Source organism: Epinephelus lanceolatus, chromosome 11 (assembly GCF_041903045.1).
Source record: "Epinephelus lanceolatus isolate andai-2023 chromosome 11, ASM4190304v1, whole genome shotgun sequence".
Taxonomy (NCBI): domain Eukaryota; kingdom Metazoa; phylum Chordata; class Actinopteri; order Perciformes; family Serranidae; genus Epinephelus; species Epinephelus lanceolatus.
This window is the reverse complement of record NC_135744.1, coordinates 4438591-4453876: the sequence shown is the minus strand read 5'-3', so window position 1 is coordinate 4453876 and position 15286 is coordinate 4438591. Positions and strand designations below refer to the sequence as shown.

Genomic DNA, 15286 nt, shown 5'->3' with positions numbered 1-15286 from the left:
GGTCAGGGAGTCATGTAATGTAAAAGTTGTCCAGGAGACTGTTTCTGATTGATTGGATATAAATAGCATGCCCCAAGAGTTCCCCACATTTAAAATCAGTGTTTGCATTTTAGAAAAGCGTGCCATATGGCAACAACGTGACATGATGAATATATTTAGCACTGCATTCCAGCTCAATTTGTAGTGTGAATAATTACTTTAAAAATCTGCTGATGTGATGAAAGTAATTATGGGTGATACTTTATGTGTGGCATGCTAACAGTCTGAATGAATCAGACAAAGGATTTGGACAAGCTAAGGTAGAGGTGCTCATCACAGAAAAGCTCAGGCAGCAAGATGCAAGTACTGAAACTTTCTTACTTCAGAATCAAGATGGAGTCATTGGTCTCTTAGGGAGAGCTGAAGGCTGGGATGTGTGCTTTCAGGGCCACTGACACATTTCTCTCCCCTCCTGCCAACAAGAGGATGAGCCAACTCTTAGTGCAACTCAAAGCCCAGGGCTTTTATTATGAAATTTGTCACCCTCAAGGAAAGACACAAGACAAAAGCCGATGCAAGTAATTTGGGAAGTAAAAAGTGTTGAGAATAAAAATGTAACATTTGGATACTTTCATGTACCCTTTATGGTGTCTCATCTGAGATAAACGTTGTAATCATGTCATGGTTTCTGCCTTAGGATAAAGTGATCTGGAAGCAGCACTGTCAAGACCTTTCTAGATGCAGAGATCTTTAACTAGAGGTTGCTGTACCAAGCGAAGAAGGACCTAATCAACCAGTGATGAATTCAGAAAAAGTGAAAAAGCAATGATCGCTCAAGGCAATATGTCTTCTAAGGATGTGTTGCGTCACTAAAGACAACAGATAATTTGTTGCATTGGGTTAGGGCCAAGTAAGTTCCAATAAGTCACATGAGGGTAAAATCACTGTCTGCAAGCCCCAGTTTTTTTATGTCCACCTCCAGTGTAATTAGATTTTGCACACATATTAGTTCCAACCTCTTCATATTTTATATTTTGTGCCTGTTCATTCATCCTGGCTTTATATGCATACACAAGATATGATATCCTTTTACCATTTCGCCAGCATAGACACCATTAGTAGAAACAATGGGAAATAACGCCGTCTGATTCATGTTTAAACTGACACACAGGGATGGCATGCCAGTTTACACTGGTTACATGCATTGTGTCTTTTCAAAATGAACTTCCATTTTCACAGGAAATGTATAGTTTCTGCATACAGTCTCTTACCAAAATAAACTTAGAACGTAGGCAAAACACTTTGTTTTTAGGTTTATTTCCTTAGGGGCAGACAACAAAAACATATGGTTAGGTTGAGAAGAAAACATCATGGTTTGACTTAAAATAAGTATGTTTCTCACCAACGTATTGTAACATATGACATATGTCACATGAAATATGTTACTAGCATAGTATGCTCATAGTGCCATAATATCCCACCAGAACACTGTGCTCTGAGAATGCAGGGTTACCCGTGGTCCCTAAAGTTACCAAAAGTAGATCAGGAGCCAGAGCCTTCAGCTATCAGGCTCCTCTCCTGTGGAATCATCTTCCTGTTGCGGTCCAGGAGGCAGACACCGTCTCCACATTTAAGACTAGACTTAAGACTTTCCTCTTTGATAAAGCTTATAGTTAGGGCCGGCTCAGGCTTGCCTTGTACCAGCCCCTAGTTAGGCTGACTTAAGCCTAGTCTGCCAGAGGACCCCCATAATACACCAAACACCTTCTCTCCTTCTCTCTCTCTCTCTCTCTCTCTCTCTCTCTCTCTCTCTCCTTTGCTAACACTCATGTCCTGTTCCTGCATCTCGCTAACTCAGCCGTACTGCATGTCACTAACTCGTCTTCTTTTCCGGAGCCTTTGTGCTCCACTGTCTGGCAGGATAACTCATATCGCAGCGGTGCCTGGACAGTGTGACGTGTGTGGTTGTGCTGCTGTGGTGGTCCTGCCTGATGCCTCCTGCTGCTGTTGTTATCATTAGTCATACTTCTACTGTTATTATACACATATGATTATTGTCACATATGTATACTATCATATATTAATATATATACTTTCAACATATTGTACCACAATAGCTGTAATTATAATTATCATAGCATTACCTTCATTAATGTTGTTGTAAGCTACTGTCATTACCGTCTGTCCTGCATCTCTCTATTATGTTGATCTGTTCTGTACGTAATCTATTGCACGTCTGTCCATCCTGGAAGAGGGATCCCTCCTCAGTTGCTCTTCCTGAGGTTTCTACCATTTTTTCCACCGTTAAAGGGTTTTTTTGGGGAGTTTTTCCTTATCCGTTGTAAGGGTCCTAAGGACAGAGGGATGTCGTGTGCTGTAAAGCCCTGTGAGGCAAATTGTGATTTGTGATATTGGGCTTTATAGATAAAATTGATTGATTGATTGACATACTAGCACACAACCCTGTTATTCAAATATCTCAATTGACTTTTGTTTTCATATGGGACACAAACACTGGGCTCCTGGGTGAAAGTCTGGAGTTTGTTTTATCCATCCAACAACTGCATAACATGGCAGTAACAATCATTTATCATCTCTGTTATATGGCAGCTGATCTCATCCTCCTGAAGCTCCTGAATCTCATTGTTTTCACAAGTTGAGTACATTTTCAGCTGCTGTTCTTCTTTGAGTTAGCCACCAACTCCTACTTACTGCTTTTTAAATCTCCCTGGTCAGCCACACTCATAACACGTTATCAAAATGTCCTCTGTCCCACCCATGATCCCGTCCTGTCGACTGTACTGTTTATACAGACACTGTTTCAGTGCTGTACCTTTCTGTTGGAGTAGGCTTTATCACATTTTCCCATTCCTTATGTGTTGTAAGAAAATGTCTCAATTGTGAATATCTTAGGAATGTGAACTCTTGTCTTACGTGTTCAAATGACCTAAGCCCCCCCATTGTAAAGAATTTCATGCAAATATCTCTTTCCATATTCAGACCACTTTTTAAAGCCTGCATCTATTTGTGCTGGTGTAAAATCCCCAAGATAACCCACAATGGCCACTGATAAGATTTGTGAAGTTAGCTCTCCAGATTTTTAGGGTTACTCTAGTCAATTCCCCCATTTCAGTATATTTTAGGGAAACATCCAAGAAGGGTTGTGCCTTAAGGGGCATTAGACAGAGGCCCCTTTCATTATCAAACCAGTCAAACAATTATCAAATATTATCATATGGGTATGTGGGTGTACACATATGTATACACTGAAGAATTATGTATGTTTAGATTGTATATATTCATGTATTTAAATATATAAAGCTAGCAGGTGAAGTTGATTAAGATATACACGGATATTAATATTTATTTTTGTAAGGCAAATATAATTGGTAATATATACATCGTACATTTAGACTGGTTTATATTTGTAAGTCATGGCTAATTGTAATTTTTCTTATATACTAAGACAGGTTTATGTTTCGTAAGATAGATATTTGGTAATTAATGTTATATATTTACATTGGTCATTTTTGTGTGACAAAGTTAAATGGTAATAAACACTGCATATTTAGAAAAGTCTAAGGTATACGTTTATCAGCATAAGGAAGCTGTCTGTTTCATTTCACTCAATGACTTTATGGAGAAGGGGTGGGATTTAATAAGTTAATACTGACTCCCATTCCCTTTTGGATGTATAAATCAAAGTAACTATACATTGACAGTTTCATTATTTGTAAATATTACTTCCTTTCTGTCTGCTTGATTGTATGTTTATGTTTTCTTACATGTTCAAAATTAATATCAAATATCCTATCATATATCATATCGTATTGTATTCTATCGTATGTATCGTATGATATCGTACTGTATCAGACCATCATTTATATAAAAAAATCCTTAATCCATGATACTTGAGGTCTCAGTTGTGGGGCCCAGAAGTAATACCTGAAGTCTGGAAGTCCCAGCCCCCATTCAGTTTATTGTAGTGTTTTTAGTTTTTTGGAGATTTCAAAAGGCAGCATCTGGAATAGATAAAGTCACCATAAAAATCTAAAGGCTTTAGGCTTTAGGCTGTCACTTTGTCACTTCAGGAATGACAGGCAGGTGCAGCACAGCAAGAAGCGCAAACTGTACTTCTGTTCAAAACTGTAAAACATTTCATTTATAGCCTGCTGTTGTTTGTTTTTCAGCAGGATTTCCATTTTGGTTTATTTTGGTCAATTTAAATTAGGATAGGGTTTAATGTTCTTCTTGGTTATGTCTATTATCAAGGAAACTATGGCAGTAAGGGGGTGATCACACAGAAATGAGACGCTAGTGACGTGGACCCTTCAAAGACGCTTGAAATGCTCGAAGCGCTTATTCAATGCGCGCTAGCTACTGACGTCTGACGCTCAAAAAGTTGAAAATATTTTAACCTTCCAGCATCTACGCGCATCTACAAAAACGCGCGTCTAAAAAGACGCCGCAAAAACGGCCGTCTAAAAAGACGCTTGAATGCCGGTCAGATGCACCGTATCATAGGAAAACAATGGCTTTACTGGTGTCGCATTTCTAGCGTTTCATCTCGGTGTGATCGCTCCCTAAGGTCAGTTACAGGTCAAGTGCCCGTTCCCCCATTTTACCCAATTGGAGATTACTACTGCTTTTCCTGCTATGCCTGAACTGACCTATTGGTTTTTCAGATCTATTATTAGTCATGTTTATGACATGAAGCCAATCAGGTCTGACTTTGACTAATTTCCCTGGATTAATTGTAGCATTTCCTGAGTTCTGATAAATGGCTAGGATTTGTGTGTCGGCCAGTAATATAATTTGTTAGTCAGCTGAATTAGAAATGGAAATGTCAATGATGAGGTAGAGTGGTGCCTCTTAGACACAGGATCACCATATCAGTTAGTCCTCCCAGTTACATTTTTTTTCCAATTAATGGAGAAAATGTGATACTTTCCTCTGACTGAAATGTTTGCCTTATTGAGATTTATGCCATCTGTTAAGTCATCTAAGAAAATTGAGAGACATTTCCTCTTCATTTCAACCAACAAGCAGTAAAATGTTTAAGAGAGCAAGGCAGGAAGGCTGATACAAAAGGGAGAGTGTTTTAAAAATCATGCAAGTAAGTATAAAGGACTCGCTGTTGCATCACCTGTTTCCACGGCTCGGCCCCTTTACCATGGCAACGGAATGCCAGTTGGGTCGTCAATGTGGGTGTAGAAAGGAGCCTAGAGGAGGAACAAGCGTGTGTTTAGTCTATTAGAGCTGCAAAGCAAGGACGGGCTCCGTATTACAACCCTGAAAGAGTTACATCATTGAAGAGGAATCCTTCTCCCCCCCTGTGGCTTGCTAACCAAGCACGGCTCTTTCTTTCAGCTGTTTCTCTGTTGATTGTGTAAATGGAGGAAGCGAGGAATAGCTTGGTAATTGGGTCCCTTTGTGAAATGTCAAGAAACATTTTTCATTGCCAAGACATCTTAATATAAATGTAGATTGTCCAACCCTCAGCAAATCCCTCAAATCTGTTCGCCAAGAACCCTCTCAGAGCACATTACAGTAACCGATCACAGGTTTTTGTCCTCTTCCTCCTTTCTCATCACAGGAACAACAGAACGTGTCTGTCTGATACAGGGTACAGTCGAAGCCCTCAATGGTGTCCACAACTTCATAGCGGAGAAAGTCCGCGAGATGCCCCAGAGCGCCCAGAAACCCGAACCAGTCAGCATATTGCAGCCACAGACCACTGTCAACCCCGACCGTGTCAAACAGGTGAGACACTTTACAGTCAGTAAGGTCATGAGGATGTGTGATCACTATGTGGGGGGAACAGTTCACTTCCAGGACACCTTGTTTATTAGTCACCAGTCTGACTTGTTCTCTGGGCCATGACCCAGTCTGGTAGGGTCAGGAAAATGTGAGGGTATGTGGTTATTTTTACCTACAGTCTTTCATAGCTAGACAGAGCCGGGTGGCAGCTGCAGCCTAAACCCCTGGGATTAACAAATTGCTGAGTAAAGTGGGGGCTGGTATAGTACTCTGACTCAGTGAGAGATATCCCTCCTTCTGTAAATCATGTCTGCTGTTGAATCTTTTCCTTGTTATTATGTATTGCTTCTTCAATTTTTGTATATCTCTACAGGCCAAATTGATCGTGCCCAATAGCACAGCTGGGCTGATTATTGGCAAGGGCGGAGCCACAGTGAAAGCCGTAATGGAGCAGTCAGGGGCTTGGGTGCAGCTCTCCCAGAAGCCAGAGGGCATCAACCTGCAGGAGCGGGTAGTTACCATCAGTGGGGAGCCTGAACAGAACCGTAAGGCTGTGGAGATCATAGTACAGAAGATCCAGGAGGACCCTCAGAGCAGCAGCTGCCTCAACATCAGCTATTCCAACGTCTCGGGGCCAGTGGCCAACTCCAACCCCACTGGCTCCCCCTACGCTAATACAGCCGAGGTGCTGCCCAATGCAGCCGCAGCAGCTGCCACTGCCTCCAGCCTTCTAGGCCAGGCTGGCTTGACAGGAATGGGCGCCTTCCCTGCCGCCATGTCCAGTTTCTCTGGCAATGATCTACTGGCCATCACCTCAGCCCTCAACACGCTTGCTAGCTATGGCTACAACACTAACACCCTAGGTCTGGGCCTCAACCCTGCAGCTGCTTCTGGGGTCCTTGCTGCTGTAGCAGCTAGTGCTAACCCAGCTGCTGCTGCTGCAGCTAACCTACTGGCCTCCTATGCTAGTGATGCCTCCGGCAGTGCTGGCCACCCTGCTACAGGCCTTGGGGGGTTCTCGCTGGGTTCTCTAGCTGCTGCTACAGGGGCTTCCAATGGTTACCTAAATGCTTCATCCCCTCTGATGGCCTCTTCCCTATTGGCGACAGAGAAGCTTGCAGATGGGGCCAAGGACGTTGTTGAGATTGCTGTGCCCGAGAATCTGGTTGGTGCCATATTGGGGAAAGGAGGGAAAACGCTGGTAGAGTACCAGGAGCTAACAGGAGCCCGCATCCAGATCTCCAAAAAGGGAGAGTTCATTCCTGGTACTCGGAACCGTAAAGTTACCATAACAGGGTCGCCAGCCGCTACGCAAGCAGCACAGTATCTGATCAGCCAGCGGATCACTTACGAGCAGGGCGTGCGTGCTACCAACCCACAAAAGGTGGGCTAAAAGGAAAAAGAAGAGGAAAGAAGGAAAGGATGAAGACAGAGATAGAAGGGAATTGTGAGGGTCACGATGAATAGAAAAAAAGAAACGTCCAAATATCTGTTCAATATTTCAGTATCAAATGAAAGAATCACAAAGGAGGAGGTGGGGGAGACAACCAAGATAAGTGTGTGTGATATGTGAATGTGTTTTTAGGGCTGACGTCCTGATGTTTTTTAAAAGTTTGTGTCGAGTCCTTTTGACGATGGTGATCAGAGTAAGCTGAACTGGTCCACTGCCAAGCTGCAGATTCAAGGGTGAGGCCACAGGGTTTCACCCTCCTCCAAAACCTCATAGCTGTTTTCCTTTTTTTCTGTTGGGTTTTGTTGGTTTTAATTTCAGTTGCAAACCTCAGCTCCCGGTGAGTTGAGTGTGTCAGATGAAGTTCCAGCCAGCTGATAGAGCTGTTTTACAAACCTTGCTCTTTGTATATAATGCAGAAGGCATTGTTAACAGGGGAGAGGTTTTATGACAAGCACCTGGTCATCTCAGTCTATGGGGAAGCAATCTGAGTATAATTTCTTTAAGGAAATCATATCTATGTTGATATATGTTGAATTCTGGCTCATATCATAATTGAAGTTTCTAAATTTGGGTATTTTATCTTTTCATCCTTTATTTATTGACATGGTCTCATTTAAACACAAATAGATTATTTAAACCTGTGAATGCAGGTTGATCTGAATGTAAAAACAATATTAGCCTATTGCTATTTTTTATTTACAGGGATCAAATATTGTGTTGCAGTGAAAGAAATGTATAACTCAAGCCCAGTCTGAACTTCACTGTTGCTGTCTGCAAGTACAGTTCAGGGGTTAAATAATCAATGTGAGAGGATAGAGGAGACACACAGGAATGTATGAATATATTTTACATGAACACACATATAATGCTCCCACAAACACTGAAATATATTTGCATATTCAGTCACAGCTACAAACACAGAAATATGTCGTTTAACCCTTTCTTGGTGCTATAGGACTAGGTTTATACTGTATCTTTACCATGAAATCAGAATCTCTCTGGCGACTGTTGTCTTGATCTAAAAAAAGCTGATATGTCGTCCAGCCATTAGTAGCCCATTGGATCTGCCCCAGCCTCTCACCTAATGAAAAAGGATTGATTTCAGCCTTTCATGATGGAAAACAATCCAGTCTTAATATTCCAAGTCCATCCTCGCTCCCAAAGCTGGTCTTTTGTTTTTTTTGTTTGTTTGTTTGTTTGTTTGTTTGTTTTTTACTAAAAATTGGCCATACTCGAGATATTACCTGACATTATGTTTGCCTTAGTCACACCTTTGTAACTCCCAAGAATTAACTTAAAGCTCAGACTACCTTAAAGCAATGTCTAACCAGTTCAGTTGGCAAAGGGAACAAAGCACTACAAAAGCATTTTGATAAGAAAAGCTGTATGAACCAATATCTGTGAACAAAGAAACTATTGCCTTTACATTAAGGGTACCAAATAGTCAAGAGACACACACCAATGAAAGGGAAGTAGAATAAAAACACTTGAAAAGAAGGTTTGGACTCTCTTTTTTCTGTGAGCCATCCTTCCCAATTTGCATCAAGACAAAAAACAAACGATACTTCAGTTCATCCAGGCAGCCTGTTATCGTTCCCAAAACACGTTAACGCTCACTAACTGCGGGTGGAGCACATAATAAACATCATGAAACGTTTTGGCATCATTGTCTTTTATGGGCAATTGTTTGTCTAATGCAGGGAGGCTAATTGTCTAGAGCATTTCCAAGCACTTGAAGATTACCTTGGCTTCCTTCTGTGCTGCTATCCATGGTGTTCATCCTGCGTACACTGGGTCTCTGAAGACTGCACTGTGAGACATAAAGAACACAATGTAAAGCATGTCTGTCCCTGCTGGGATGTGAGTATATTTTAATGTGAACATCTATGTCACATAAACAAGACATACCAATACTGACAAAAGGGATATATCCACAAGAACATTTATACTCCAGCGTCTTGTGATGTTTCTGTTTACCAGTACCATTGCACTGCACTTAAATTAACAAGCGTTTTCTGATTAGCCAACCACAAATTATTCCCACTGCACTTTCCTGCACTGTATTCTCCAGTCCTATTTCGTCCACGTCCCCACTCTAAAGACATCTTTCAGTTGTCCCCATCAACCCAAGCTCTATGATCAGCTTCCTGAATACACGGCTGTGAGGGTTGGTGCTGAGTAGTGTCCAAGAAAATCAGAACCACTCCCGTTTTTGAGGGGAAATACAATGAACAGCCTTTTCATTTTCATAATTCATGTTTGAAAGTAAATGGATATGAAAGTGTTTTAAACAACTCTTTGTGTCTGAACATTATGTGTGGAAATTGCAACAGTGAGCCTTTCTTCCTAACTGAAATCTCTCCTTTCCCTACGTGTCTGGAGGGCTTCACAGTCATCCATAACTACAATCTGGCCACTAATAAAATCATAACATAAAGATAACTTTTTACTGCCCAAGATTTTAGCATATAATAAATAATAAGATACAAGCACAAAACAAGGGGATGTTTTATCAATGCAACTGGACTGCTTGACTGCAGAGAGCTCTCTGATCATTACATTGTGCCAAATAGGCTACTATTTCTCTCTGCCCCTCATTAACTTTCCTCTTTCTCTCAACATTTGATTCCCCTGCATGTTGCTGTTTCTCACCATTCTGAGATTCCTCCTGTGTCCTAATCCCTGTATGTGCTTCTTCCTACACTGTGCTCTCCCCCTCTTTCTCCTTCCTCCTGTCTTGTCTTCTCATGGGTTGTGTGTTGGGTGTGCTGGTGGTGGGAGTTATGCACTATAGGTCATAAGGGTATGAAAATATTTTCCCAGGCCGTAGAGCTCACAAGGCTAAAATGCACAGAAAACACCTGCCTCCAAAACTGTGACACCCACAAGACCAACCAGCAACGTTAGCTCAAAGTATCAAATTCCCTCTATAAGAAGAAACAGCAGGATTTAGAAAAGTTTCGACCGTGAACTATGGCCTTTTAAGGGAAGAGAAAGTGTTGTTTTTTTCTTCCAAAAGAAGGCAGATCTTGGTTGAATAGATATTCATACGTCAGCTGAACAAACTGAGCTCAAGTTTCAGCTTGTAAACAAAGTATAGGTAGGACAGAATGCATAAGATAGTGAGTAAGGTGGGAACTTGTTTGTGACCTCAAGCCGAAACAATGACATCCTTTATGCATATCCTCTTATCTGAAAATGACTAGAATTCATTTCTGTGGAATACAATATGTCATGTCATATGATCTATATGTACTTTATTGTAGCTATTCTAGTTTGTAGTCCAAATGCAGTCCAGCGTTGTCGATACAATGTGAACTATGTTATATTTGTGTGGATGATGAGAGTGCCAACTAAGCCTGATTAAGATTAGCTTCGCGATTTGTTTGTGCATTATGATGACTCATCATCAGCCGGTGGTGTCCATATTTCTGTCATTGATGATTTAGTTTGACAGTAAGAAAATGTAAAGAATATTGGAAGCAATATAGTAGCATGTTGTCCTGTTTTGTGTTTTATGTCTGTTGTATGAACCTTTGAAATTACTAAGATTTTGAATGAATAGGTTTACATGTACTTTTTGTAAGTTATGAAAATGCTGCTATTTGATAAGTAAACTATACAAAATATTTTAGTTGAAAAGATGTCTGGTCTGTTGATTAGAAACATGCTCTAAAAGGCTGGAGCATAAAACGAGGTGTATAGAATACTATACAGTATTGGTAAGATAGTAAAAGTAATAATAGACTCCATAGTACAACCTGTGCCAAACTAGACCTCCGCAGCTTCTGAAATTGTAGATGTGCGATCAAATGTTAGATATCAATAACTTGTTTAGAAGTGCTGATCAAGTGCCAATCAAACACTGTCTTTTAAGTTAAGAAAAGATAATCAAATACATTACTTAAGAAAACAAAGGACAAAGAACTTTTTGTGCATTGTTTTATCCCATAGGTACATAGAGTAAGAGTTAAAGATTGTGATTTTTATGGATCCATGTTGTTTTACACTCCATGCATCCCTTGTGTGTTTGTTTGACCTGTGGCTTAAGTACTGCTGTCTCACAAATGTCTCTATAGGCCAGCATGGACTAAGCATAACATGTTATAAGCATTCATAACATACCATTAACAATCAAAAATGTGTTTGTGGAGTTAGGTGTTATCTTTTTGCACGTCTTCTATTGCATGGTATCAAAGTAAATTATGGAGGAAAAAAAATTACAAAAATTTGCGAGGTGTCTCGCAACATTCAAAGACATAACGCTGCATGCAGTCAAATGTAAAGCACTTAAGTTTACTCGCCTCATGTTGAAAAAGTTGTTTTTTTATGTTGTGAGTTAGGAGGGAGCTCATTATTGTCATGTTGGCCCGAAAAAAAGACACACACACACACACACACACACACACACACACACACACACACACAAACCTCAGATCAAATTCTCATTAATCAAGTTCATGTCTCTACGCATCATCATAGAAGCTATTTTGAGTTTTAGGTACAGTGAGGAGTATTAAAAATGTGAAACAAGCAAACGTGAAAATGTTATTCAGTGCATTGGCTCCTTGTGTTTTGCTTTGTTAGGATATCTGACATGCATTTCTTTTACAAACAGGTTGAACCTCATATAACCTGTCCCATGATGTTTTTAGATTTATTTTTTTTACGTCTCAGCTTGAAAGCCCAGATCTAATCTATGAATGTACCCATTTACTCTTTTTTTAAATTTCTGTCGAATGTTATCAGTCTTTAATGTAAATTCAGGGCAGGAATGTCAAATACATGTAGAGTTAATATCTATGTCAATAACAGATTTCAGCTATAGTCAGGTAGGCCTCACACGGCCATAGTCATGAACCACATTATGTTTTAACACAACTTCCGATTCGCTGTCAACATTATCTTGTTTGTTTGGTGTTGCATAAATGCACTTTACTGATCAGTGGGTCATATTGGGTGTGAAATGAAGTTTCAACAGTTCATTTCAAATTTTTTATTTGCTATTCTTTGTTGCTCTGATGTTACTTTTATTTATTTATTCCCTGATCCTGTTGGGTCTCATGAATGATGGAAAGGGCTGGAGTCTCAGACAAAATAGAAAAGTAGCACCTCTTTCCTCACTGGAAGGCCTCTCCTTCACATTCCCTTCAGCAGAGGTTTATGTCAATCACTGGACCAGGAGGGATCTGTACACTTTTGTCCTTTTGCATCCTCTTTTGCTTTAAATTACAATTTAAAATCGGTTTTCATTTCTCCAGCAAATTAGAATTGAAACACTGGGCTGAAGGTACTGAGGGATGCAAGCTCAAAGTCTGGCTGATATAACAGTCAGATCTGAGAGACATAATCGGCACCAGCAAAATGAAGATTGCCTCTGCCACCTCAACATGATAATAATCACAGAGGAAACCTATTAGACTTTGAGTAGTAAAGGCCTAGTTAAAAGAGTGATATTTCTCTCCTTATTTTGTCACAGACCCCTGTCGTTGCATTTACTGCTTCACATCTGAATGCCAAACGAATTATGGTATCATTCCAAAAGTTATGTTTGTTTTTAATTTCACTCCAAATGTGTCCTGGACGTTCATCCGCCCCCACGGAGCCCTTTCACAAGAAGGCTAGGACTGATTTTAAACACTACAAACTGGCTAAGACTGCTTGCTCCTCTCTTTAAACCTCTTCTCCCTGAGTGTCACTCTCTCAGCCTACATGACATCACGATTTGTGTTCCATCACAATGAGCATCTGCTACTGTGTCCGCCCTTTAAACGGATTAAGGTATTTCTGAGCCCTTTCGTCTGAGAAAATACAGGATTCTTGCCAACCTGACATGAGGCCATTTTTGTCTTTGACCCTCTGAACCTCCCATGAACTTAGTTGACCTTCTCCATCCCCAAGAACTCATGTATGTGTTGGATATTTTACACCACTTTATCTGTCAAACTCTGCGAGACTGTTCTTTTGTTTTCTGGTTATCTGGACTATTCTGCAGGGTTGAATGCTTGCTTAGGTGTAAACTGAAGAAAGCATGCCAGTACCTTGCAATCATTTTCATGTCATTATAAACTTTCTTTCTGGGTTTGGTTTGACTTTGTTTAACCTCTGTTCTTTCCATCTCAGAAAAAAATGGACTGACAGCATAAGATCAAATATTCCAACCTAAGAAAGGTGATGTTTTGTTGATTGGGTACATTTCTCTTTGATATTAATGACAATGGTTCTGTCTTTCGTTCGTGATAAAGAGAATCTATGAAAGTCCACAGTGTTAACTACCTAAAGGGCTTTCTAGGACAGCATTTATATGTCTTGTAAAATGAAAAAGTCCTCTGAATATATTCAGAAATGAGAGGAAAATGTCTTCTTGTGCCATTTTAGAAAAAGTGTGAAAGCTTTTTATGGCAAATATTTGTCAGCAAGAGTGCCAAATAATTCCATACTGAGCCAAAAGGCAGCCAGCCTACATAACTTAATGTTAGATCACTGGAATGGTTATGTCCCATTTCCACTCCCCTTGAAAAACATCACCCTAATTGTACGATGTTTGAGCTCATGCACCATTATTGTTATGCTGCCAGTCTGTTTTCTGCTTTTTTCAGAGAAACATCTCAGAAGCAGTATATTTTCTATATGATACACTGTTGATAAAAAAGACAACAGCTACTATGGTGAGGAAATGAGAGGATTTTAAAAGTGTCATTGTTTTTATTATTAGTTTATTTGAACATTATTCATTAATAGATTTAACGGTAATGACTATTTAATGTAACTGTAGTACTGTGTTTGTAAAAGAAATTCAGTGAGTTGTGTTTTATGACTCGTGGACTACCAGTGAAGTCAGCATTTCAGTGTTAATAATTGAATTGTTTTTTAAAGATTATTTTTGCGACGGCAACAAAGAGTCATTATAAATGTTCATTTTAACATCACTTGTCTTCTGTTCCTTTTATTCTCTACCTTGTCCCTCTATGCTGTCTCACTTGAGTGAAGGGTCGAGTGTTTATGTAATTGCAAACAACATGTTCTATGAATAGATCAATTTCTGGAGTGCTGCATCTGAGGATATTTTCAATGTGAACAAGGGTGATGTTTACGCGGAAACAATGATCATATTGAGGAATCACAACAACAGTTCTGTGGTGAAAAGCGGCAAAATTTCACACCTGGTTTACATGAATTTATTTGAGAGTTGGTTTTATTGAGAGTCAGGTGTTAGATAATGGATACTACATTTACTACCTCATCATGTTATTCAGCTTAAAAAGGTTGCTTTGTTTCCATAGAGTGGCAGTGACTTTGGTCAGAGTCCATTTACAAACATGTTTCATGTAGTTAAGCTTTAAGGCTGGGGTCTACAACAGGGACCTCAGTGTTACTGCAGGGGGCTGCCAAATTACTGCTCAATAATTTCATTTGATTTTTAATTTAAGGCTTTTTTTTGTTTTTGTTTTAAATATTAAAATGTGCCTGAAAATACCCATTAACATTAATCCAAGATACTCTTAGCAAAAATAAATTGGCCTATTCATAATTCTCATGTAATCTACAATACACAACATTAATGATTCAATTAATGATACATTTTTGTTGAATCATTGAGCTAGCTAACACTAAACAAGCCTCCAGGAGACAATACTACAGTATAAAAAAAATCCCCTGTGGCCCAATAAGCATTTTCCCCAGACCACTATTGTAATGGAGATGTCTGTAAAACTGTTGACAGAACACCTCCAACTGCAAAAAAGCTCAATTATAAATCGTTCTATTCTAAATTTTTGATCCATGGAGGTTTCACATTTATAAAACTTTACTGGAGCCTAGAAAAGCATTTAAAAAATCTGTTGTGTCATCACAATGGCAAAGCGGGAACTTGCAGGTGGGGCCAGCGGGAGAAACACTACTGCACATATTCAGTGAGCCAAAGACCGCAGAAGTAAACCCGGAAGCTTGAAAACTTTTTTGGCGTGTGCGCCATGGATGTATTAATAAATCTGGATACAGCATTGGTGGCGGGGCTTCATTCATTTCTATGAAAGTTTCTCAGTGGTGCATAAAGCCAAAATCGCTTTGTGAAATTACCCAGATGATCATCGC

At 39.8% G+C, this 15286-nt stretch overlaps 1 protein-coding gene across 2 annotated transcripts in view; it reads left to right on the top strand.

The window, feature by feature from the left end:
- nova1 (NOVA alternative splicing regulator 1) overlaps positions 1–14121 on the top strand; it is a 35589-nt gene extending 21468 nt beyond the window's left edge. For both annotated transcript variants that reach the window (XM_033643003.2, XM_033643013.2), the window contains exons 3-4: positions 5576–5742; positions 6113–14121. In XM_033643003.2, the coding sequence (XP_033498894.1) occupies positions 5576–5742; positions 6113–7132 (1187 nt within the window). In that variant the 3' untranslated portion in view covers positions 7133–14121. The remainder of the gene's footprint in view (positions 1–5575; positions 5743–6112) is intronic.
- Positions 14122–15286: the final 1165 nt, after the last annotated feature.